At 36.9% G+C, this 27253-nt stretch overlaps 1 protein-coding gene across 7 annotated transcripts in view; it reads left to right on the top strand.

The window, feature by feature from the left end:
• The first annotated feature begins 5807 nt into the window (after positions 1-5807).
• Positions 5808-27253, top strand: part of TBC1D32 (TBC1 domain family member 32) — a 208581-nt gene continuing 187135 nt past the window's right edge. For 5 of the 7 annotated variants that reach the window (XM_034990457.1, XM_034990458.1, XM_034990459.1 and 2 more), the window contains exons 1-3: positions 6065-6258; positions 15512-15673; positions 26462-26639. In XM_034990457.1, coding sequence (XP_034846348.1) covers positions 6104-6258; positions 15512-15673; positions 26462-26639 — 495 coding nt within the window. In that variant the 5' untranslated portion in view covers positions 6065-6103. Of the gene's footprint in view, positions 5925-6064; positions 6259-15511; positions 15674-26461; positions 26640-27253 lie in introns of those variants that run through there. The other 2 variants (XM_034990456.1, XM_034990455.1) reach the window with 2 other exon arrangements.

Raw genomic sequence — 27253 nt, 5'->3', positions numbered from 1 at the left:
TTGGGTAAATGGCCAAAGGCCATGTGAGAACTTTGGAAGAATTTTTCATCAGTAAGACTTTGGTTTTCTTATCAAATGACAATATCCCTCTGGGAAAAAGCAAAGTCCACTCGGAAATGGGAAATCCCAGATATAAAGAAGGCTTTAATAGCAATGTTAGAGGTTTATATCCTCATTTCACTCTGATTTATTGTCTAGGGAAAAAAAAGAGCCAATTTCAAAACTTTGAAAATTTGAAATGATTTACTCTTTTATTAGATTATGTAAGTTGGATCTGACCAAGTTCTATGAAAATATTCAATTCAAAGCTGTAGAAATGGGCAACAACACTTCCCCCAAATTTAAGGCCTTTGTTAGTCTTTTACATGTGTTATCTCATTGCAAGTCCATGAGTCCCAAGCACCTTTTATGTCCACAGTCTAATTTTCGCTTTTAGTTAAAGCAAACATGTAAAAACCATGTTTTAGGTAATTGACCTTGCTCCTGTGGCCATGTATGTTTGGAATAAAACTCAGTGCCTTGGCAAAAGTCCATGGACAGAAGGAAGACCAGCAGTTTATGCCATCATCAGAAACTCATCCTATTAGGAACAATATGTATCAGATAGTGGGATACTATCTAATTGACCCAGTCAGATTTTGTAGCAGATAGCATTTCTCTGGAAACAGACTCCAGGAATCCGAGATTTGTATGCAGACTTATTAGTGTGTGTTCTTGGAGACAGTATCTGGTAGAACTTTGGGAAGTAAAATTAGGAATAAGAAGTTCAACTGTAGGGCGCCTGGGTGGCTCAGTCATTAAGCATCTGCTTTCAGCTCAGGTCATGATCCCAGGGTCCTGGGATTGAGTCCCACATTGGGCTCCTTGCTCAATGGGGAGTCTGGTTCTCCCTCTCCTTCTGCCCCTGCTTGTGTCTCCTCTCTCGCTGTGTCTCTCTCTGTCAAATAAATAAATAAAATGTTAAAAACAAAACAAAACAAAAAAGAAGTTCAACTGTAATGCCCTTGCAACAGAGGCTTCAGGAAATCACGAGGAGTTCTGAAACTGGGATGCTTCAGAGTTGTTCCAACTGAGACAAAAAGAATGGCTGATTAGAAGATGGTTAAGCGTCTGCCTTCGGCTCAGGTCATGAGTCCCGGGGAGCCTGCTTCTCCCTCTGCCTCTCTCTCTCTGTCTCTCATAAATAAATAAATAAAATCTTTAAAAAAAAAAAAAGAATGGCTGATTAGATATCACACTGACCAGTCATCAGACATGAGCCTTTCGCAGGGAGGGAGCATGACCACTTCCTTCTTCCAGGGCAATTCCTGAAGAGGGATTCAGCTATAAAATATCAGTAGCCAACACTTCAAGGAGATGAGGGAATAAGTGCTTTGTCCTGAAGGGATATGGGCTATGCATCAAGGCATCCTCTATAGAGTCTTACGGAGTTTGTTTGTATGTTTATTTATTTTAAATTCAAGTTAGTTAATATACAGTGCATACTGGCTTCAGGAGCAGAATCCAGTATTCATCACGCACATATAATAGCCAGTGCTCATTCTAACAAGTGCCCTCCTTAATGCCCATCACCTATTTAGCCCATCCCCGCACCTACCTCCCCTCCAGCAACCCTCAGTTTGTTCTTTATATTTAAGGTTCTCTTATGGTTTGCCTTAGGGAGTTTTAAATGCAGGTGGCATTAAGAAAAGATGGTCATGAACAGACATTTTTCTAAAGAAGACATCCAAATGGCCAACAGACACATGAAAAAGTGCTCAACATCACTTGGCATCAGGGAAATCCAAATCAAAACCTCAATGAGATACCACCTCACACCATTCAGAATGGCTAAAATTATCAAGCCAGGAAACGACAGATGTTGGTGGGGATGTGGAGAAAGGAGAACCCTCTTACACTGTTGGTGGGAATGCAAGCTGGTGCAGCCACTCTGGAAAACAGTATGGAGGTTCCTCAAAAAGTTGAAAATAGAGCTACCCTACGACCCAGCAATTGCACTACTGGGTATTTACCCCAAAGATACAAATGTAGGGATCCAAAGGGGTACATGCACCCCGATGTTTATAGCAGCAATGTCCACAATAGCCAAACTATGGAAAGAGTCAAGATGTCCATCGACAGATGAATGGATAAAGAAGATGTGGTACATATATACAATGGAATATTATGCAGCCATCAAAAGGAATGAAATCTTGCCATTTGCAACGACGTGGATGGAACTGGAGGGTATTATGCTGAGCGAAATAAGTCAATCAGAGAAAGACATGTATCATATGATCTCACTGATATGAGGAATTCTTAATCTCAGGAAACAAACTGAGGGTTGCTGGAGTGGTGGGGTGTGGGAGGGATGGGGTGGCTGGGTGATAGACATTGGGGAAGGTATGTGCTATGGTGAGCACTGTGAATTGTGTAAGACTGTTGAATCACAGACCTGTACCTCTGAAACAAATAATACATTATATGTTAAAAAAAAGAAGAAGATGGTAGGAAGGGAAAAATGAAGGGGGGGAAATCGGAGGGGGAGACGAACCATGAGAGACTATGGACTCTGAGAAACAAACTGAGGGTTCTAGAGGGGAGGAGGGTGGGGGCTGGGTTAGCCTGGTGATGGGTATTAAAGAAGGCACGTATTGAATGGAGCACTGGGTGTTATATGCAAACAATGAATCATGGAACACTACATCAAAAACTAATGATGTAATGTATGGTGATTAACATAACATAATAAAATTAAAAAAAAATAAAAAGATTAACAACTAAAAGAAAAATTGGCAAAGGTTCACTTTATGTGAATTCTTTTCATAAGGATTTTAAATGGCTCTTAAAATATGAAAAGATAACCAACTTTGCTCATAATAAAAGAAATACAAATTAAAAAAAAGAAAAGATGGTCAGAAGCAGTAGAAGCAGAGATTATAAAGAAAGAGACAAAGTGAATCATGAAAATGATAGGGTTATTATAATATGGACAACAAGGTAATTAGGTTTCTACAACAGTTTTGGGATATCTTGAGAGGTTTTTGTATCTTTAACAATGATAAATGATATTTCAGTTCTTCATAAACACTAACTTTGCTGAGAAAATTTTTTCCCTGTTTCTTACAATCTGAGAAAGCAAACTTAAAAAATAGATCTTAGGTATTCAACTTTGAAGTGTATCTTATGTGCAGAAACCTTCTCTGGAAAATATTAAGACTTCTGGAGAGATTAAGAATTTTGCTTACTTACTTTAAGTTAAAAATTTTATCTTCCTGTTGAATTATGAAGTGCCATGCTATGTGCCTAATGTATTTTTTCCTTAAGTTTTATTTTTGCTGACACAAATATAGCCTCAACAGGTTTCTTTTGGATAATATTCATCTGGTTTATCTTTCCCCACCTTTTTAATCCTAATTTTTCTGTTTTTAGGGCTTTGATAAATAGAATATAGCTGCTTATTTTATTATTTTTTCAGATTTACTTATTTGAGAGGGAGAGAGTACAAGTAGGAGAAGGGGCAGAGCGAGAGAAACTCAAGCAGACTCCCTATTGAGCAGGGAGACTGCTGCTCAATCCCACAACCCTGAGATCGTGACCTAAGCCTAAACCAAGAGTTGGACACTTGACTGAGCCACCCAGGCACCCCTATAGTTGGTTATTTTAATAGTCAGTCTGACAGTTCCTACAAGAGGGCTGAGTTTATTTAAATTAATCAGTATTTTGGACTTTTTCTATCATGTATCTTTGTATATTTTAATTTTTCCTATTTTTCTTACGCTTCTATTTTCTTTCTTGACTTTTTTTTTAATTGAATGGGATTTTTGCTTTTCTCTTATTTCATTTTTCCTTCTGTTTTTTGAATTTATTTGTTTCTAATTTTGTAATGGTTACATTTGAAATTTTACTATGCCTACCTAATCAAGTTCAATATCTTAAACTCCATGTAGAAAAATACAAGAATTGCAGAATACTTCAACCTATCATGACTTCCTACTCATACATGATTGTTTACAGTATTTTAGTGCTATGCATTTTTACCTTCACAAATTAGAATATTATAGGTTATTATTATTTTATACAGACAATATTTATTGAGATTTACTTAAATGCATTACCACCCTCACTTGCTGTTTGGCTATCTTCTATTCTTTTATCTCAGGTATGCTATTACGGTTGTTTTTCTTTTTCCTAAGTTATATCCTTTAGAACAGTGGTTCTCAATCTGTGCAGTTCAAATCACTCCTGCTTCCCAAGAAAGCATTTTATAAATACATGGGGACATGTTTGTTATCACAATGATTAGATAGCAGTTACTGGCATCTGTAGTGTGAGCTAGAGATATGAAACATCTTGAATTACACACAGAAAACTTCCCACACAAAAGAATTGTTCTGGTTCCTATATGACTCTCAATGATCCTGCCGGACATTCAGGTAGATGAAAAAGCTCTTGATAACTATTTGAGTATAGGAATGAATTCCATTTTATATAAAAATATTTGGCAGTTTTAACACCAAATTTTCCCAGAATGCAAAAACTGTGTAATCAAGGAAAGGGTATTATTTTATTTTGTTCTGAATTTTAACAATAATAGCTTACTATTACAGAAAAATCACACCACTACTAGCTCTGTTAATCTTGATGTTTGAGGTGCTCATACAACTCATCTGTGTTAATCTAAATATGTAGCTATCACATTGCTGGTGATTCTGTGCATGTGCACACACACACATGCATATATACATAATGGGTTTTATAGGTTCACCCACAAATAAAGTTACAAGTGTGCCTACTCTGGTAGATTAAGCATACATTTTACCAAGAAACATGCTGTCACAGTTGGCAAGGACATATTATACTTTTACTCTTGGAAGTAACAGCGTAAACATCAAGGAAATCACGGATTCTAGCTAACATGTGAAGTGTATCAGATGTTATTGGACCAGAAGTGTAAAATTTAAGCTGGATAAGGGAGAATTTATTGACATTAAACCACTCATCAGTGGCTTGGGACTATTCCATAGACACCAGGATCTGATGCTAATACTCTGATGGGTTGGCTCCTTACCTTGGACATGACCATGGTCTGGGGATTTATCTAGATTGGAAACTGGATGAAGGTCTATGATTATGCACTGCAGTTTCCTGCACAGGTTCCTCATATATGGTATCTCATGGTGTCACTATGGAATCCAGTTGTGTCCTGTTGCTTCCAAGATTAATCTCTAACCCGTAAACATGCCAAATATGACCCTTTCAGTTGTGGCCTATTTGCTTCTCTAGCCTCCCCACCTCCTCCTTCTAACTCTACTAACTCGAGTACCGGCGTAGGTTACACCTCTCTCTCCGCTTCTTTTCTTGACCCTTCTATCGGGTGAAAAGGGGATTCTGGATTTCCACAACACCTACCTGGTGGGTTTCTCTAACATAACACTTAATTGCACTGTGGTGTAAACGTTGATTTCTTTTTGTGTCTGATTATGAGGGCCGTCTTCTTCACAGTTCCTAGCAAGGCGCTTGGTAAGGGGAAGGCATCAATAAATGTTGGCTGCTAAAGAAAAACCGCGCTGTAACATTTCAATACCATTCACGTAATTAAAACGTTTCAATCTATTTTCAGTTTCACTTTTACTCAACTCTTTCTCTTCGTACTCGGCTCCGTCCCATCCACAAGTCCAAGGCTAAACACTGCGAGCGAACCCGAAACTTCCTTTAGGAGCCCGGCAGGTCCCCAGTGCCACTCCCTCTCACCTAGGAAGCCCGTCAACGCGCTGACGTCACGCGCACCGCAGGCGTCCCGCCGTCGGGCCCACCCGTCAAAACCTTCCGGGATCTCTATTTTTGCGGTTAGCGGGGACAACTTGAACTCTGTTCGTACGGAAGGCCGGCAACGACGAGCACCAAAGGCGGGTCCTTACGGACCCCTGCTTCCCCAGAGTAAGGTGACTTGTTTCCCAGAAAAACGCGCGGGCAGCCAAGGACCCACCCCCAAGCGCTTGCCGCGGTCTCCCGGGGAACGGCGTAGCGCGCAGGCCAGGGCTGGGCGGGGGCGCGCGTGCGCAATGCGCGGCGTTTGCGCCGACCTGGAGTAATGGGCATGGGCGTTTGATTCTTGCAGAGGATGGCCCATTTCTCAGGCGAGGACGAGGTGATGCTGCAGGCGATGCTGAGGCAGTTGTTCCAGAGCGTGAAGGAGAAGATCACAGGTGCTCCCTCTCTGGAGTGCGCCGAGGAAATCCTCTTACATCTGGAGGAAACTGATGAAAATTTTCACAAGTAAAATAGCTTTTGATGTCTTAAGCAAACAAACCAGCCGATCCAGAAAAGGTCCAAGTGTAGTTAGAGAGAGAATGTTCGTTTGATTATTGTTAAAATAGCACCCAAGTTGGAGGTTCATTTTTGGGGGGCTTATTTACACAAATGCCGAATTTATGTATTATTTATTCTTTACTTTCCAAAGCTGCTGTCTTTTCTGTGTTTCTACTGCCACAACCAACATAATCCTAATTCTTCATTTTTCCTCATGGGCAGCACAGTAACAATAATTGTAAATTGTCATGTTCTTCTAAGAGCAGTTCTGTTATTTCAGGGGATTCCTGTCACAATGCCTGAAAGCAGTGAGTTTCCAAGATCTCTGTTCTTTGCTATGTGGTATTTCAGTGGGTGCACCAGTTGCTCGTTCTGAGCACTGCAGGAATACTGAAGTGGGATTATTAATGTCCTATGGACTAGCTTAAGTTCTTATGAAGGGATAAGCCACATACTCCAATGCCTGTGATACATAGCAGAAATATAAGTGCTGTAGCAGGGCTAGAGTACTCTGGGCTTGGGAGCAGTAGGCAGAGGAGTTGTTAATGAGAGAGGTACCATTTGAGATTATTCTGGAAGGTTATGTTTCTTTAGAGACTTTTTTGTTTGTTTGTTTTGGTTCGTTTAATTTAAATTAATCCTCTCCATTGAAAAGTCTTCTTGCAGGTATCTCAATTAGCTGTTATTGGTAACAGTATTTTAATTTCAGTGTTTGTATTTCATTTTGATCTCACAGAGATGATACTGAAAATTTATCTTATGTTACCTTTATTTTCTTATTTTTTATTTTTTTAAGATTTTATTTTATTATTTTTTTAAATTTAATTTAAATTTTTTTTTTTTAAGATTTTATTTATTTATTTGAGACAGAGAGAATGAGATACAGAGAGCATGAGAGGGAGGAGGGTCAGAGGGAGAAGCAGACTCCCTGCCGAGCAGGGAGCCCGATGCGGGACTCGATCCAGGGACTCCAGGATCATGACCTGAGCCGAAGGCAGTCGCTTAACCAACTGAGCCACCCAGGTGCCCCCTTATGTTACCTTTAAACTGACTTTTGGGTGCCCTGAAGTTGTATTTATCTGGAACTCCACCCATTTCTTACATGGGCATAAAGGGATCCCAGAACCCTTTAATGTAAAAGTTTGTTTTTACTTGCAGTTTTATAGGAGTATTTACAGTTTTCACCAGATTCTCAAGGGAGTTTTCAAAAGTGTGGAATTCTTGTTAATATAAAATTACTAATTTCATTAATATTTCTGGTTATACATATAGTTTTTTTGTATTTCCGTGATTTTCTTGTTTATTTCTTCATTAAATCCACTGCTAATAGCTAAGTAGATTGTAGAATAATTGCAACTTTCTCAAATTAAAGTTTAATTAAATAGTGTTTTGTAAACTCATGTAATACAAATTTACCTCACACAGATCCTCTTAAACATTAAGTTTGGGGTTTTATTTCACATGCAAGCAGTTTAAATTGTAAATTACTGTCAGTTTTTCCTAGGATCATATTCTGGGCATTTGTACATTTCATCTAGCTTTTCAAATTTATCACTATAAAGTTTTTCATTAATATCCTGTTAACTTTTTAATATTTTTAGTATCTGTAGTTATATGTTCCCCTTTTTATTTTATTTATTTTTTGTGTGCCTTCCCTCTTCTGCTAGGGGTTTATTTTGTTAGTCTTTTAAAAGAATCAGCTATTGGCTTAGTTTTTCCTTTCTATTACGTGTACATTTTATGGTTTTTACATTCTGTTCTTTATTTTCTTTCTTCTTGGAAAAATTTTAAAACTTTTGTGATCAGTGGTTAGCTCATTAATTTGCAGCTTTTCTTCTGTTTAGCATAAATGTTTAAGGCTACATATTTGCCTGTATTGTTTCAGCTGCTCCAATTTTAAAATGCTTTTCAGATTAAAGTTAGGTCATTGATGTTCCTCTCAGCAGTCAAATGACTCTTGTAATAAAGTAACTTACTCTTCAACAGTGCATTAGATTAAATGCATGCTGATTAACTTTCATAGTTAATTTTCACTGTTTACTGAGGAGATTTACTTTTGGTCTACCTAAAAAAATCCAGACACTCTCAAATTATAACAGTTTGTAGTCTTTAAGATTTATAATCCTTAAAGTATTTTAATTAGTTTGTAGTCTTAAAAGCATAGATGGTAAAATTTACGTGTTAATTCACTAACCTGAGACCTGTGTCTTAGGAGGAAGGAACTCTGGGTAGGAGAGGAGAAGAAGAGGAGATGCTTGTCTTTGGTGTTTTCATAGAATCTTACAATTCAGAGTTGGATGTGATAGTAAAGGTCAGTTAGTCCAGCTGCTCATATTTTGTCTTTGTTTTCACTGACCTAACTCTCCTTGAACATGATATGTTCTTGAGTCACTTAGGTATATATTGCTTCCTGAAATGGTTCCTACTTCAGAATTATCTATCTTCCCATCTCCACTATCAGAACATTGGTTTCTTAAATCCACCCAATGTTGTCCTGGTCTTGGCAAGAACAATTTTATTAAACAGATGTATAGGGGAAACTGGTGTCTTTAGAGTATTGTATTTTTGTAGGAAGATGGTTAGGACAATTGAGTCCATACATGATGGATTTCAGGTAGTATGATAAACTAAAGTGGGGGAAAATACAGTCATTTGGGGAGAAACCATAGTGTAGACAATAGTAGCCCTTTCTGGGGGGTTTGCCCTAATGGGCAGTTTTCCTAAAGTATCTGTGCTTTCCAGAACCTCTTCTATTTTTCTGCCTTAAACTATACATATTTTCTAAAAGATCCAAGCTTTCCCCTTTGTCTCTGAAAGTGGCAGCAAGGATTTGAGGCCTGTGGGAGGGGAGAGAGGTAGGGATGAGGACATTGCTTTCATTATGTGTGTATGTGTTGTGTAGATTTTGACACTTAAACTGGCCCCCAGGAAACAAACTGGCCCTGGTTTTCAGTCTTGGCTACACCAGAATCAGTTGGGTCCCATGTAAAAAAAATACTGATGCTTGGGCCTCTTCATAAACAAATCAGAATTTTGGGGTGGGGGGAAGAACCTGGCAGTGGGGGAATGGTAGGGGCTGGGCCTTGTTTTTGAAAAAGCTCTCTAGGTGATTCTAACATGCAGCCCAGGTTGAGAGTTGACAACCACAGAGTTAGAGCATATTTATTTGCATTTATGCAAGAATTGTGTGTGTGTGTGTGTGTGTGTGTTTATTTTAGTAGTTATCAACCCTGATGATTATAAAAGTCTCTAATGCAGATGCTCATCTTTGTAGCCCTCACATCCAATATACTTCGGGTCTGATACAGATGGAACACAATAGTATTTATTGATTTGGGTTTATTTTTTGTTTTATAGAAGAATCTACCAGTGATTTTTTAAATTAGTGAACTCTAGGGTGTTTAAGTGGTAACTTCAAGAAAGCATCCATTGTGTAAAGTGATATCCATGTATAGTGAAATTACTAAGAATTATATGTGTGCTTCCATAATTAATGAATGCATTTCTAGTAATTGTTTATCATGACTCAGAAGCCTATTCTTTGACCTAAAAGGTTGTAGGTGATGCAAAATACTCGTTCCTTCTATTACATATCCTTTTATATACTAATATGATATATAAAGTTTGGTTGGTCGTATAATAAATCTTTTGATTCTGAAGTAAGAATTCCAAATATCAGCATTATAATTCATAACTGACTCTAATAAAGTCTCTTTTTAAAACATGTCATTGCTGATAATTTTTTCTATATATGATTGAAAATTTTTTTGCTTATTTAAATAACTAAGAGAATGATTTCTTGAAACAAAATTGTACTAGATTTTTTTTTTGTTTTTCTGTTGTAATAGTACTCTGTATCAGTGCATATTTTGGTATATTTTGAACAATTCAGAATTTCATCATGAAAGAAATAATTGAATTTTCTTGGAAAAATCTAGGTAATAAAACTGGAGAAAAAAATTGGAAAAAGTGGGGAATGTTCTTTTAGCCAACTTTGTAAAGTTTTTCTGTGTAAATGTGAAAAATTTCATATTCATCAGTAGTAAAGCAAAATGATGAAGCACATTGCTGTGTATTTCAGTTGAGCTGCTTCTGAAATGTGAGGTGAACATGTTTTTCCTTAGTAGCAAACAACTGTACTTTTAGCTTTTATTTATTTATTTATTTATTTATTTATTTTTAAAGATTTTATTTATTTTTATTTGAGAGAGAGAGAATGAGAGGGAGTACATGAGAGGGGGGAGGGTCAGAGGGAGAAGCAGACTCCCTGCCGAGCAGGGAGCCCGATGCGGGACTCGATCCAGGGACTCCAGGATCATGACCTGAGCCGAAGGCAGTCGCTTAACCAACTGAGCCACCCAGGCGCCCTGTACTTTTAGCTTTTAATGTCCCTTTTTGAGAAATATTTGGAAAAAGATATTTTGCATTCATTTGGTAGTAGTGTCTTTGAAACCAAATTTTTATTTTTTTCTCATTAAATTACTTTTAAGGTAACAAATAAGGTTAGTCAAATATATGTATAGTATATTTGGTTTGAAAAGTGTCAAAGTATAGCTATGTGTAATAAACAGCAGTTTTTGCATTAGGATTACCATTATTGTTATGTAGCAGGAACCTGAAATTTGGCAAGGTCTGGTGTTTTGTCTAAGGTTACAAGATTGACCAGTGTAAAATTTAGAACTTAAACCTGAAGCAAAGGGATTCATAGATTTCTAAAGCTTTAACATTTATTCATTGTATATATCATGTTCTTTAAAAAATAAACTTCATTATTAGAAAATTTTAAGATGAACTTAATAGACTTACAAATAAATGGAAGTTTTATTTATTGTAGTCCATGGCAAAGCTGTATTATTCCTTATATTTCCAGTGCAATTAGAGTATGTTAATCTGAAAATGTTAACACAGAGGAGTCTGCTAAAAATAAATCTGAAAGGAAAGGACCTAAATTGTAGCAGAGTTGACTTAAATTAAGCCTCATAAGGATCTTCTAAAATAAGTTATTAAGAATGTACATTTTTTTTAAGGAAGTTTTACATTTCTTAAATAGAAATTTTAAACATAGAGGTGATTCACCAGTATCTTTAGTGGTCAGGGTTTTATAATGCTTCGAGTGAGGGGATGTTAATGGTCAAACTGGAATTCTGCAGGCCATACTTGGTCTGTGGATGTGTTTCTTTGGCTTTGTTTTAAAAAAAAAAAAGGCAACATTTAAGAATTGGGAGGTGGCACATAAAATAGTTTTCTGGCTTTTCTTAGAACATTGAAAAATCAACATTAGGCTAATATTCCTAAATGGCAACAAGTGGCTAAAGCCATGTAGAAGCTCTTCCTTTTAGCTGAGACATGTCCTTTTATTTCACCCCTGCCTCTTTTCTCTCTTACACATGGCCGACTTTACTGTCTACCCCTGGTAACATCTGAGTTTGCAATTCCGGAATAAGTATGGGACCTTTTGAAAGTCTCTTTTGTGCATCCAGGGCTTTTGCTTTTATAAAAAATAAGCATATTGCAACACCTCCAGAATAATTTCTTAAAAATGATGCAATGGATTGGTTTAAAGAGCTGTGGTTATCATTAATCTTTTGGATTAGTTGTAGATTTCATAAGAGCAACTCGATGGCACCAATACTGTGAGGATTACAATGAAGGCAACACAGTACTTAATTTTATAGAAGTGTTTCTCCCAGCCCATAGTAACAATAACTTTCTATCCTGGGCACCACTATAGAAAACAGCGTTCCTTGCAGGATTTTATGGGACATTGCCGTGAATTCATATGGTAAAAATACCAACACAAAATGAATTGTCAGATGAGAATTTGAAGCCTTGGATTTTTCTTACCCAAAGAGGAGAAGGGTCCAATTGCAGAAATGACTGTTTACTAATTTGAATCTTCCAATGATCAATGAGTCAGTAGAGCATCCAAAGGGCCGTAGGCAGCCTGGTAGTCCTCACATGACAGAGGGCCTTATCCTCCCTGGAGATCTTTTTTCTTAAAAGAGCAGTGACCCATTAGGCAATATTCAATTTTGGGGTTCTTGGGATCATTTAATTTGGAAGATGAACCAGAACCTTGAAGTATTTTGAATGGTGTCTTCTGGGACATAGTACTATGGTCATAGATAAAAATGATGTCACTAGAAAAAAGTATGTGGTTATTCAAGTTCCCAAAGAGGAGGTTTAAACTTTTTCTCAGCATATTTGCTATTTGCTATTTATAGATGATGCTAAATAGTGGGGAGGTTTTTTGTTTTTTTTTGATGTGTCTTTTATTTTAGAATGGTATTCTCTTAACTTTTTTTTTTTTTTTAAGATTTTTATTTATTTATTTGAGATAGAGAGAGACAGAGACAGAGCATGAGCAGGGGGGAGGGGGAGAAGGAGAGGCAGAGGGAGAAGCAGACTCCTGGCTAAGCAGGGAGCCCAACATGGGGCAGATCCCAGGACCCTGAGATCATGACCTGAGCCAAAGGCAGACACTTAACTGACTGAGCCACACCCAGGTGCCCCTTCTCTCAACTTTTTGAATACATTTTGTTAATGGGCTTGTTTTATATTTCTTCACTGCCTTAGTTAGGAAAATGTCATTTCTGTTGCTTATAGTTTGGGCTTTAAACAGAGCAAACACAAAAGTTATATTTCTCAGTTAAATATTCATTTCTTGTGATTGCTTGATTTGTGGCACAGAAATGGGGCTGATCAAACTAAGGAATCATTTGCCTTTCCATAGTAGACGTTGATGATGAGATGTAGAATTCATCTTCAAAGTGGCCCTTCCTTTAGTTTCAGAGAATTAACTCAGGCTTCCCCATGTATTGTTTCCAACTGAGTATCTCAAAGATGTGAAGGAAAACTCCTGTGTCTGTTTGACTAGCCTAGAGCAAGATTGTGAGGAAGATCGAGATTGTTTTTAGGGACCTTTCATCTCTTTGCACTTTCTTCCAATTACACTTTTCCTTTTCCCAGCACTAATAGTCTGGCTGTGAGGTCATACTGATTAGGCTGAAAGGATTATCTATTCCTGGATCCTTTTTTATTTACAAGGACATTTTAAAGAAAGCAATGATACATTTTTGGTCTTGGAATTTCAGATACTCTGTTTCTTCAGAGGGTTTCTGGTTGTGGTGGGATGGTTGTGGTGAACACATATTTTTTGGGCTCTTCAGATCTCATCACACACAGCTGCCAACTCTAATCTCAGAGCAAGCTGTCCCTCTGTGGAGGCATTATAGGGACTGTCAAATGTTAAAAAATTAGCATCTTTAGAGGGCATGTATTGAATGGAGCACTGGGTGTTATACGCAAACAATGAATCATGGAACACTACATCAAAAACTAATGATGTAATGTATGGTGATTAACATAAAAAAATTAAATTAAAAAAAAGACTTACTGTAAACAAAATTAGCATCTTTAAAAGATTCTCTTGAAACCTTAATCTCTGAATTCTTCTTGCCTTTTTGGAAGTTTTCGCCATTTTGTATAGAATATGCAAAAATTTGGTTTATAATTACAAATATACAAACTAAAAAGTAAGTTTAACATTTAAAAGGGATGGTAAGTTATGCTTGTATAAGGGAAGATCTTCAAGGTAATATAAGGCAATGATGAATCACCAGAAGAAGCAAAAACTGTAAAACTGCTTAAACGATGATTAGAGGCTATTTTCTATGATATATGATTCAGTAAGTTTTGGGTTTTGTTTTTCTTGGAGTATTTCTGAAAATTAGTATTCATCATTTTGATGTTTACAAAATAATGTTGTTTTCTTCTTCTGCCATTAATAGATACCTATTTTCTTAAAGCTTAGAAGTTACTAGCTAAACATTGAATCTAAATATTAAACATTTAAAAGTAAATTCAATAAATAACTTAAAATAAATTTTTAAGTAAATTATAATTTTAAATTTAATATGTGAATTATAATTTTGAGAAAATAAAATGTAATAGATTTATCTCCCTAAATGCAAGAAATTTAAATAATATACAGTTGGTAAAAACATGAGTGTTACATTTATCTATTTCCCTTTCCAATCTCCATTGAGCACTACAGAACATCTTATTTTATTTCTTAAACATTTTTGAAATTTTTCCATTTTTGGAAGAGTGTGGGATTGTGGGAATGACAGGAGTTTCGGATTAAGGTGGAACTGAATTAGTAGCTTGTGAATTTTTTTTTAAAGGTTTATTTGAGAGAGAGAGAGTGTGTGTGTGTGCATAGAAGCTGGGGAGGGGCAGAGGGAGAGAGAGAAAGAATCCTCCAGCAGACTCCCCGCTGAGCATGGAGCCTGATGCTTGGCTTGATCCCAGGACCGTGAAATCATGACCTGAGCAGAAATCAAGAGCTGGCCGCTTAACCAATTGAGCCACAGATGCCCCTGTAGCTTGTGCATTTGACAAGGCTTTTTAACTTTTCAATTTGTGTCCTCATCTATTTTACCTATTTCATGTGGTAAATAAAACAATATTAATAAAATACTTAGGGCAGTGTCTAATACATGATAATCACTTAAAAATCCCTCCTTGCTTATATGCAAATCAAAATGTTTGGTGTTTGTGGAGAAAATTAAGTGTGGCCTCATGTAAGTGGAGATGCAGTAATTAAGAGGCTTGATTGATTAGGTATTTAAATGCTAAGCCAAGGAAATTGCATTTGAAGGATAATAGACAGCCAATGATTAGTTTTAAATACAACAAATATTTATTGAGACATTATGTATGTGATGTGGTATGAGGTATTGATATGAATAAAATGGCTCTAACTCAGAAATAATGAAGTCTGTGAGTTTTGAGGACCAAGATAACTAGTGTTCAGGATAAATATGAGAGGGAAGGGGAGGTGAAAGAAGATGAGCAAGAAGGCTGCAGTAGTAATCTCTGTGTGAGGTGATGTGGATTTTCACTGACCAATAGAAGTGGGAAAAAAGGAGAAGTGATGAAGCCAAAGGATGTGTAGGCAATATTAACAAATGTTGATGACTGGGTGGATTGATGGAGTGAGTGGGCATGGGATGCAAGCAGAAAATGCCAATGTCCCAGAAAAAAAAAAAAAAATTCTAGATTAGCTTGGTGATTTGGGATGAAAAATTTAATCCTAGTGTAAGGTAAGAAATCTGAGTATTGTATAAAACATTCTGTGCTAACATTTTTTTCCTGGATATGTTTAATAAGTGAGGTCATGATATTTACTGATTTATTTTTTAAATATTTGTTTTAGCTATGAATTTGTGAAATATCTTCGGCAGCATATATGTAACACTTTGGGGTCTATGATTGAAGAAGAAATGGAAAAATGGACATCTGATCAGAATCAGGATGAGGAATCTGGCTATGACACAGTTGTACAGCATGTTACTAAAAGGACTCAGCAATCTAAAGAGTGAGTATGCCCACAATAATGTTTTGTTTTATTTTATTTATTTATTTAATTTTATTTAAAAAAATTTTTTTTATTAACATATAATGTAGTACTTGTTTGGGGGGTACAACTGTGTGATTCATCAGTCTTACACAATTCACAGTGCTCACCATTGTACATACCCTCCCCAAAGTCCATCACCAAGCCACCCCATCACTTCCACCCCCCTCCACTCCGGCAACCCTCAGTTTGTTTCCTGAGATTAAGAGTCTCTTATGGTTTGTCTCCCTCTCTGGTTTCCTCTTGTTTCATTTTTCCCTCCCTTCCCCTATGATCCTCTGTTTTCTTTCTCAAATTCTTCATATCAGTGAGATCATATGATACTTATCTTTTTCTGATTGACTTATTTCGCTTAGCATAATACCCTCTAGTTCCATCCACGTGGATGCAAATGGCAAGATTTCATTTTTTTGATGGCTGTGTAATATTCCATTGTATATATATACCACATCTTCTTTATCCATTCATCTGTTGATGGACATCTAGGCTCTTTCCATAGTTTGGCTATTGTGGACATTGCTGCTATAAATATTGGGGTTCAGGTGCCCCTTCGGATCACTACATTTGTATCTTTGGGGTAAATACCCAGTAGTGCAATTGCTGGGTCGTAGGGTAGCTCTATTTTCAACTTTTTGAGGACCCTCCGTATTGTTTTCCAGAGTGGCTGCACCAGCTTGCATTCCCACCAACAGTGTAGGAGGGTTCCCCTTTCTCCACATCCTCGCCAACATCTGTTGTTTCCTGACTTAATTTTAGCCATTCTGAATGGTGTGAGGTGGTATCTCATTGAGGTTTTGATTTGGATTTCCCTAATGCCAAGCGATGTTGAGCACTTTTTCATGTGTCTGTTGGCCATTTGGATATCTTCTTTTCCAGAAATGTCTGTTCATGTCTTCTGCCCATTTCCTGATTGGATTAGTTGTTCTTTGGGTGTTGAGTTTGATAAGTTCTTTATAGATTTTGGGTACTAGCCCTTTATCTGACATGTCATTTGCAAATATCTTCTCCCACTCTGTCGGTTGTCTTTTGGTTTTGTTGACTGTTTCCTTTGCTGTGCAAAAGCTTTTTATCTTGATGAAGTCCCAGTAGTTCATTTTTGCCCTCGCTTCCCTTGCCTTTGGCGATGTTTCTAGGAAGAAGTTGCTACTGAGGTCAAAGAGGTTGCGGCCTGTGTACTCCTCAAGGACTTTGATAGATTCCTGTCTCACATTGAGGTCTTTCATCCATTTTGAGTCTATTTTTGTGTGTGGTGTAAAGAAATGGTCCAGTTTCATTTTTCTGCATGTGGCTGTCCAATTTTCCAACACCACTGGTTGAAGAGACTGTCTTTTTGCCATTGGAAATTCTTTCCTGCTTTGTCGAAGATTAGTTGACCACAGAATTGAGGGTCCAATTCTGTGCTCTCTATTCTGTTCCATTGATCTATGTGTCTGTTTTTGTGCCAGTCCCATACTGTCTTGATGATAACAGCTTTGTAATAGAGCTTGAAGTCTGGAATTGAGATGCCACCAGCTTTGCTTTTCTTTTTCAACATTCCTCTGGCTATTTGGGGTCTTTTCTGGTTCCATACAAATTTTAGGATTATTTGTTCCATTTCTTTGAAAAAAGTGGATGGTATTTTGATAGGGATTGCATTAAATGTGTAGATTACTCTAGGTAGCATAGACATTTTCACAATATTTGTTCTTCCAATCCATGAGCATGGAAAGTTTTTCTATTTCTTTGTGTCTTCCTCAATTTCTTTCATGAGTATTCTATAGTTTTCTGAGTACAGATTCTTTGCCTCTTTTGTTAGATTTATTCCTAGGTATCTTATGGTTTTGGGTATAATTGGAAATGGGATTGACTCCTTAATTTCTCTTTCTTCTGTCTTGTTGGTGGTGTATAGAAATGCAACTGATTTCTGTGCATTGATTTTATATCCTGCCACTTTACTGAATTCCTGTATGAGTTCTAGCAGTTTTGGGGTGGAATCTTTTGGGTTTTCCATATAAAGTATCATGTCATCAGCAAAGAGTGAGAGTTTCACTTCTTCTTTGTCGATTCAGATGCCTTTTATTTCTTTTTGTTGTCTGATTGCTGAGGCTAGGACTTCTAGTACTATGTGGAATAGCAGTGGTGATAGTGGACATCCCTGCCATGTTCCTGACCTTACTCGCTGTGGGTTTTCCATAGATGGCTTTTATGATATTGAAGTATGTACCCTCTATCCCTACACTGTGAAGAGTTTTAATCAAGAAAGGATGCTGTACTTTGTCAAATGCTTTTTCTGCATCTATTGAGAGGATCATAAGGTTCTTGTTTTTTTTTTATTAATGTATTGTATCACATTGATTGATTTGAGGATGTTGAACCAACCTTGCAGCCCCAGGGATAAATCCCACTTGGTCGTGGTGAATAATCTTTTAATGTACTGTTGGATCCTATTGGCTAGTATTTTGGTGAGAATTTTTGCATCCATGTTCATCAGGGTTATTGGTCTGTAGTTCTCCTTTTTGATGGGGTCTTTGTCTGGTTTTGGGATCAAGGTAATGCTAGCCTCATAAACTGAGTTTGGAAGTTTTCCTTGCATTCCTATTTTTTGGAACTGTTTCAGAAGAATAGGTATTAATTCTTCTCTAAATGTTTGGTAGAATTCCCCTGGGAAGCTATCTGGCCCTGGGCTCTTGTTTGTTGGGAGATTTTTGATTACTGCTTCAATTTCCTTACTGGCTATGGGTCTGTTCAGGTTTTCTATTTCTTCCTGGTTCAGTTTTGGTAGTTTATAGGTCTCTAGGAATCCATCCATTTCTTCCAGATTGTCTAATTTGCTGGCATATAGTTGCTCATAAAATGTTCTTATTATTGTTTGTATTTTTTTGGTATTGGTTGTGATCTCTCCTCTTTCATTCATGACTTTGTTGATTTGGGTCATTTCTCTTTTCTTTTTGGTAAGTCTGGCCAGGGGTTTATCAATCTTATTAATTCTTTCAAAGAACCAACTCCTAGTTTTGTTGATCTGTTACTGTTCTTTTGGTTTCTATTTCATTGATTTCTGCTCTGATCTTTATTATTTCTCTTCTCCTGCTGGGTTTAGGCTTTATTTGCTGTTCTTTTTACAGCTCCTTTAGGTGTAGCGTTAGGTTGTGTATTTGAAACCTTTCTTGTTTCTTGAGAAAGGCTTATATTGCTGTATACTTTCCTCTTAGGACCGTCTTTACTGCTTCCCAAAGATTTTGAACAGTTGTGTTTTCATTTTCATTTGTTTCCATGAATTTTTTAAATTCTTCTTTAATTTCCTGGTTGACCCATTCATTCTTTAGTAGGATGCTCTTTAGCCTCCATGTATCTGAGTTCTTTCTGACTTTGCTCTTGTGACTGAGTTCTCGTTTCAAAGCATTGTGGTCCGAAAATATGCAGGGAATGATCCCAATCTTTTGGTACCGGTTGAGATCTGATTTGTGACCTAGGATGTGTTCTATTCTGGAGAATGTTCCATGGGCACAAGAGAAGAATGTGTATTCTGTTGCTTTGGGATGGCATATTCTGAATATACCTGATTTGTGACCTAGGATGTGATCTATTCTGGAGGATGTTTCATGTGCACTAGAAAATAATGTGTATTCTGTTCTTTGGGATGGAATGTTCTGAATATATCTGTGAAGTCCATTTGGTCCAGTGTGTCATTTAAAGCCTTTATTTCTTTGTTGATGTTTTGCTTGGATGATCTGTCCATTTCAGTGAGCGGTGTGTTAAAGTCCCCTACTATTATTGTATTATTATTTATGTGTTTCTTTGATTTTGTTATTTATTGGCTCATATAATTGGCTGCTTCTATGTTAGGGGCATACATATTTACAATTGTTAGACCTTCTTGTTGGATAGACCCTTTAAGTATGATATAGTGTCCTTCCTCATCTCTTATTACAGTCTTTGGTTTAAAATCTAATTTGTCTGATATAAGAATTGCCACCCCAGCTTTCTTTTGATGTGCATTAGCATGGTAAATGGTTTTCCATACCCCCTCACTTTCAATCTGGGGGTGTCTTTGGGTCTAAAATGAGTCTCTTGCAGGCAGCATATCAATGGGTCTTGTTTTTTTTATCCAATCTGATACTCTGTGTCTTTTGTTTGGGCATTTAGAACATTTACATTCAGGGTAACTATTGAAAGATATGAATTTAGTGCCATTATATTGCCTGTAAGGTAATTATTACTGTATATTGTCTCTGTTTCTTTCTGGTCTATGTTAGTTTTAGGCTCTCTCTTTGCTTAGAGGACCCCTTTCAATATTTCTTGTAGGGCTGGTTTCGTGTTTGCAAATTCTTTTAGTTTTTGTTTGTCCTGGAAGCTTTTTAGCTCTCCTTCTATTTTCAATGACAGCCTAGTTGGATATCGTATTCTTGGCTGCATATTTTTCTCATTTAGTGCTCTGAATATATCATGCCAGTCCTTTCTGGCCTGCCAGGTCTCTGTGGATAGGTCTGCTGACAATTTAATGTTTCTACCGTTGTAGGTTATAGACATCTTGTCCCAAGCTGCTTTCAGGATTTTTCTCTTTGTCTCTGAGACTTGTGAGTTTTCCTATTAGATATCGGGGTGTTGACCTATTTTTATTAATTTTGAAGGGGGTTCTCTATGTGTCCTGGATTCTGGTTCCTGTTTCCTTCCCCAGGTTGGGGAAGTTCTCTGCTGTAATTTGCTCCAATATGCCTTCTGCCCCATCTCTCTTTCTTCTTCTTCTGGGATCCCAATTATTCTAATGTTGTTTCGCTCTATGGGATCACTTATCTTTTGAATTCTCCCCTCGTGATCCAGTAGTTGTTTATCTCTCTTTTTCTCAGCTTCTTTATTCTCCATCATTTGGTCTTCTATATCACTGATTCTCTCTTCTGCCTCATTTATCCTAGCAGTTAGAGCCTCCATTTTTTATTGCACCTCATTAATAGCCTTTTTGTTTTCAACTTGTTAGATTTTAGTTCTTTTATTTCTCCAGAAAGGGATTCTCTAGTTTATGTTCTATGCTTTTTTCAAGCCCAGCTTTATAATCATCATTCTAAACTCTAGTTCTGACATCTTACTAATAGCCGTATTGTTTAGGTCACTGGCTGTAGGTACTTCCTCTTGTTCTTTTTTCTGAGGTGAGTTTTTCCATCTTGTCATTTTGTCCAGAGAATAGTTGAATGAGAGAACAAAATGCTAAAAGGGTAACAATGACCCCAGAAAAATATACACTAAAGAAGTCAGAAGAGACCTGAAAGAGGGGTAAAAGAAAGGGGGGAAAAAAAGGAATATGATCAGGCTGGTGAATAGAGCAGACCCACACACTAGATTTTGAGTGTATTTTTGCCTGTTAGAAGAAATTGCCTCCCAAAATTTTAAGGAAATAAAAACTTATATATATATAAAAAATAAGGGTAAATACAGTGAAGGGATAGAATATGAGTATAAAGATGAAAATTTAAAAAGATTTTAAAAAAGGATTGATAAGTTGGTTGAAAAAGAATGAAAAAGAATTTAAAAAAAAAAGAGAGAATGTGATTAGGCGGGAGAGTAGGACAATGTCATACACTAGATTTAGGGTATATTTTGGTTTGTTAGAAGGAACTGTATCCCAAAATTTTAAAGAATGAAAAACTTACATATATACAAAAAAAATAATGTTAAATACAATGAAAGGATAGAATATGACTGTAAAAATGAAAGTTCATAAAAGATTTTAAAAAAGAAATTGATAAGATGTTGGTTGAAAAAGGAAGAAAAATTCAACCCAAAAATAGAAAAAGAAAAAAGTAAAGAAAGATTAAAAAATTAACTTTGAAAAACTAAAGCAGCATGGGAAAAAAGCCATGAATTCTATGTGCTGTATTCCCCTATCACTGGGGTTTTGCCGTTTTCATTGATGAATAAACTTGTCTTGGCTGGATGTTCTTGCTGATCTTCTGGGGGAGGGGCCTATTGCAGAGATTCTCAAATGTCTTTGCCTGAAATGGAATTGCACTGCCCTTGCCAGGGGCCCGGCTAGGTAATCTGCTCGGGGTTTGCTCTTGGTAGCTTTTATTCCCTGAAAGCTTTCTGTATAGCTTTGGAGGACGAGAGTGAAAATGGTGGCCTCCCAATCTCTGCCCAGAGGAGCCGAGAACTTGGGGCCCCACTCCTCAGTGAGCCCTCAGAGAAAAGCAGTCAATCACTCCTGTCTCCCCAGTCTCTGCCGCACTCCATGCTCACTCAGCCTGTGTTTCTATCTCTGGCACACGACCCCATGTGGAGTCTCCAAACCCAGCAGGTCCCTGTGGTGTGCTCCCATGCCGCTCCTCCTGGGGGAGGAAGGGAGTCTCCCTGGATCTGCCACTTGTTGGGTCCCTGCTGGAAGAGCAGTGGCCCGACTGTGCCGCAGATCACGGTTTATGGCAACCCTGAGCTGAGAGCCCACTCCTCAGCTCTGTCTCTGCAGCCAGCTTCCCCGCTCCAATACCTGGGAGCTCTGCCGCACTCAGGCACCCCCAGTCTTTCTGTGACCCCGAGCATCCTGAGACCGTACTGTCTCAGTGAGGGTTCCACCCCCCGTTAGCCACTGGAGCGACGTCCCTCAGCAGAGCAGACTTCTAAAAGTTCTGATTTTGGGCTCCGCTGCTCTATCACTTAGCAGTACTGGCTGACGGAGGTACCCTCCCCCTCCGTCTGTCTTCCCGAGTATTGCCTCTCATTCACTTCTCCACACGTCCTACCTTCTAGAAAGTGGTCGCTATTCTGTTCAGAGAGTTGCTGCTATTCTTTTCTTCGATCTCCTGTTGAGTTCGTAGGTGTTCTAAATGGTTTGATAACTATCTAGCTGAATTCCTGGGACCAGACAAAATTTAGGTCTCCTACTCCTCTGCCATCTTGCTTCTCCTTGATCACCAGCCTGCTAGAAAAAGACACAAGTCACCAGCAGCTAGGTGGAGGCGTTGTGGGTCAAGGTGTGGGGTGTGGAGCTCCTATGCTCTCCAGGGGAGCTCGCCATTCCCCCCCAACCTCCATGTGTTTTCTATTTTATTTATTTATTTTTAAAGATTTATTTATTTGTCAGAGAGAGAGAGAGAGATAGTGAGAGTGAGCACACAAGCAGGGGGAGTAGCATGCAGAGGGAGAAGCAGGTTCCCCGCCCAGTGGGGAGCCCAATGTGGGACTCCATCCTGGGATCATGACCTGAGCCAAGGGCAGACGCTTAACAGACTGAGCCACCTAGGTGCCCCAGGATTTCTTATTTCTTGATTTGAAGAAAAAACACAAACTAGAGTCATGTTCATCTTTGGATAATATAATTTCTAGTAATCTATTTCTGGTGGTACTATTAAATTTATTCTAAAAGGAGTATTAAAATATTTTGTTAGTCAGAAAATGAAAGCATTTTCATGCTAAGAGCAGAGTTTTATATGGGAATATTAGGAAATTTTTTTATATCTGCATAAGCCATTTAATTTTCTTATGTTTTAGTTCATCCACGTGTAAAAATTAAAACAATGATAATTACCTCACAAAGCTGTTCAATGTCTTAATGAGTGTATTCTGCTTTGTGAGTCGTAGATGATAGATTTTAAGTTGTGCAGAGTATTATTTTTTTCTTGTGTGTGTGTGTGAAATTGAGAAATTATTTAGGACTAATGATTAGGCAATAGTATCTCTATTAACAGCATTTTTCTGTAATAATTAGAAATTATTTTCTTAATTAAACATTTTGATATTTTTTAAATAGAGGTTTACAGATAGAAGAATTTATTTGTAGGGTCTATCATCTATTCCTCATATATATAAGTGCAACTACTAACCATGTAGATTTTCATTATTAATTGATGTGGTTTTTATTCATTACCTCTTAGAATTTTTTCTTATTTTGACTTCTTGGAGTATTGAATGAGTCTTAATGGTGTTTATAGTCCATTTTATATTTGTTTTACTTTGGCTTTTTCAAAACTGCAGTGACTACTATTGAAGACTAGTTCATTTGACTCTTGATATTGAGGCTCTGGCTCTCTAGCTTTTTGTTTTTTTAAATTTTAAAAATTATTATTCTTGGGGTGTCTGGCTGGCTCAGTCAGTGGAGCATGCGACTCTTGATCTTGGGATTCTGAGTTCAAGCCCCTTGTTGGATGGAGAGATTACTTAAAAATAAAATCTTTAAAAAAGATAAAAAAAAAATTTTTTATTCTTATCTCTTTCTGTGGTCAGTTTGCTGATACTTCTTGCAGAAGAATTCATGTTGGTGTTTTCAAAAAGGTCTGGAGGAAACATGTCTAAGATGAAACTTACATATTTTCTGTGGATTTTAATGACCCTTGATCCTAACCTATATACATCATTGAGATTCTTACCTTTATATTCATTTATTAAATTACTATATCATAAATTATAAGGGGAAAGGACTTTGTGTTGTTTACATGGCTCTGCCTAACTGGAAAGGAGTATGGGTACTGTAGTTTAGACCTGTGTCTAGCTATAATACAAATACTGTGGAAGGAGAGAGTAACATTTGATGGATAGTTCTTGATTGCTACCAAGGCATTGTTATGCTTCCCTGTTGCTTGCTGCTGAGAATGTAGAGGAGAAAGGAGGAGGCTTTTTCAGTTATCCTATACGTACTTTGCCATTTAGTCTGATGGGTGTCCTAGGAGTCCTTCTTGCTGTTTATATCCCCTTACCTTAAACTTGGATCTTCCCTGGACTTTTTCCTCACCTCTATAGCAGTTCTCTTCTGTATGTGTTTTCCTCCTGCATTGTTCCTAAATATTCTCATCTTCTTTCAATATTTTTGTGTTTTCTCACAATTTCTGGTGCTTTAAAAATACATACATAAATTAACTTTGTGTTGAATTAGCTTCTAGTTATATATTATATAAATTATATGTTGCTGAATCATATTAAATATATGAGAATATATTTTAAGTTGTATATAGAATTACATATATTTAGTAATATGTAATGTGTATCATGTAATTTAAGATGTATTTTAAAATTCCTTTAAACTTTAAAATCTCAGCCTCCTATTTCTATCCAAAACCCCAGCATGGTGTTATTGTTTATATGAGAGTAACTTACCTATCCTTCCTCAGATTTATGGAGTTACAATGACCCATTTATCGGAAATATAAAGAAAGGGAAGTTTCTGTGCTTATTCTCCTAATATATTTTTATTACAAAATGATAATAAATATATGTTTCATGCTTTATATTTACAAAGAACTTTCAGATACATACTCTTATGTCTTGCTACAGCTATATGAAATAGGTCAGTTAAATTGTATTCTTTTTATCTCATTTTAGAATTGAGGAAAATGAAACTGATTTATGATGACAAAGCTGGTAGGTAAAGTAGTCAGGATTGTAATCCAGGGTTTCTGATTCCAAAATAATATTTTATTCCTTATGTTTATTTAAATCATTATGCCTTTTTGTTTTAAATATAGAAATTTCAGTGGTCCTGGTCACATATTACAGGTTCTTTAGGAAAAAATAAAAGGCTAGATTGAATTTTTTTTAGTAGTTTCATGTAGCTCTAAAATTCAGTTTCTAGGATTTTGGGACTCTCAGTCTTTTTTTTTTAAAGATTTTATTTATTTATTTATGAGAGAGAGAGAGAGAGGCAGAGGGAGAAGCAGGTTCCCCATGGAGCAGGGAGCCCGATGCATGCCTCGACTCGATCCCAGGACTCTGGGATCATGACCTGAGCTGAAGGCATACATTTAACCGACTGAGCCACCCAGGCGCCCTGGGATCTCAATCTAATATTAATATGGATGCTTGAGAGTTTGCACATAATAAGTGGAGAACTTTATAAGTTCTTTTTGAGACTTTATTTATTTATTTAGATTTTATTTATTTTAGAGAGAGAGAGAGAGAGAGCACATGCGTGAATTGCAGGAGGGACAGAGAGAGAGAGAATCTTAAGCGGGCTTGTGGGGCTTGATCTCATGACTCTGAGATCATGACCTGAGCCGAAATCAAGAGTTGGATGCATAACCAACTGAGCCACCCAGGGACCCCATCTTTCTAAGACTGGAGCTAAAAGGGATTAGAAGCTATCTGGTTCAAACTCTTACCAATTTCAGGAATCCCTTGCTTTTCTTTTTTTTCTTAAAGATTTTTTTATTTTTTATTTATTTATTTTTATTTAACAGAGAGAGACACAGCGAGAGAGGGAACACAAGCAGGGGGAGTGGGAGAGAGAAGCAGGAATCCCTTTCTTAACATCTCTGACAGTGGGTTCTTTAGCCTCTGTTTCAAAGGACTTACTGGTAGCTTAACTCTTATTTAGGTCTTAATGGTGGCTGTAGGTGCCTATAACAATAGGCAGGGAAGAAGGGAAGGAAAGAAAATAGAGGAAGGGAGCAGGATAGAGAAAGAGATAGAAATAAATGGAATAAAAGGGACACGTAAGATAGACTGTTCTGGTAGCATGATATTAGCAGTTGACTGTTGTGGAGTACAGGTATCCATGCCATTGGAACATCTGGCTTTAAACTGTATTAATTTTACTACCTTGGTCCATGTAATCAGATGAAGAAACCTGTGAAATAACATATGTTTTGAAATTCTTGTTAATTTTTATTCCTGTTGTGTGAATTCCATTGTGCTACTTGTTCTTTAGGAAAAACTGATACATTTTTTTTTCTTTTTAGAACTGTGCTCTTAAAGGGACTTTACAGAAAAAAACCATAAGATAGTTTAATTTAGCTGAGTGTTTTAATTTGTGCTAGTAGTCTTTCTCTTACCAAGACTGCTTTGAATTTAAAGATACAAAGAAATGATGCATTCCCTGAAGAATATCATGATGGTAGTGGTGGAATCTATGATTAACAAGTTTGAAGAAGATGAGATGCGAAGTCAAGAGAGGCAGAAAAAAATCCAGAAGGAGAAAAGCAACAGTTACTGCACAGATAATTGCTCTGATAGTGATTCATCATTCAATCAGGTGTGTTGTTTCATTTCGCATTTATGTCTTGAAATGGTATTTAATAATCAGTAACTTCAATACATTCTTTGTTAGCCAGATTTTTTTCTGCTTTCTAAGATTCAGAAGAAAGATAATAAAATTACCCAATCTTAAAGATTGAGTACATGAAATAACATCTTCTAGAATTATATGTTCAGTGAATCATTACATTATATCTGAGAAATCTTAATGAGGTATGGAAATAAACTAATTGATTTTGGATTTAAAAAAAAATAACACTTGAAACATCTGCTTAAGCTTTAGTTAAATAAAACATCTTATTCCCAATTGATTTTTATTAATCAAAGTTTACATTATAAATGAGATATGGAGATAAAACATTTCCTTTATCTTCTGAGATGAAGGTCACTGTGGATTGTTTTGAAACATGATGACACCAATAGTGTCATCTCAACTAACTCAACTAACACTATAATGATGTACTATATGTTTGCTAATTGAATTTAAATTAAAAAAAAACCCAAAACAAAACAAAAACAACAACAAAAAACATTAAGCTTCTTCTTTTTGACATCAAGAGATTTGAGGTTTTACATTTTCTTTTTCCAGGTTATTGGAATCCTTGTCATTTG

The sequence above is a fragment of the Mirounga leonina genome, unplaced genomic scaffold (genome assembly GCF_011800145.1).
Source record: "Mirounga leonina isolate KUSES-001 unplaced genomic scaffold, KU_Mleo_1.0 Mir_53, whole genome shotgun sequence".
NCBI classification, from domain to species: domain Eukaryota; kingdom Metazoa; phylum Chordata; class Mammalia; order Carnivora; family Phocidae; genus Mirounga; species Mirounga leonina.
The sequence above is the reverse complement of the archived record's forward strand: the minus strand, read 5'-3'. Positions and strand labels throughout refer to the sequence as shown.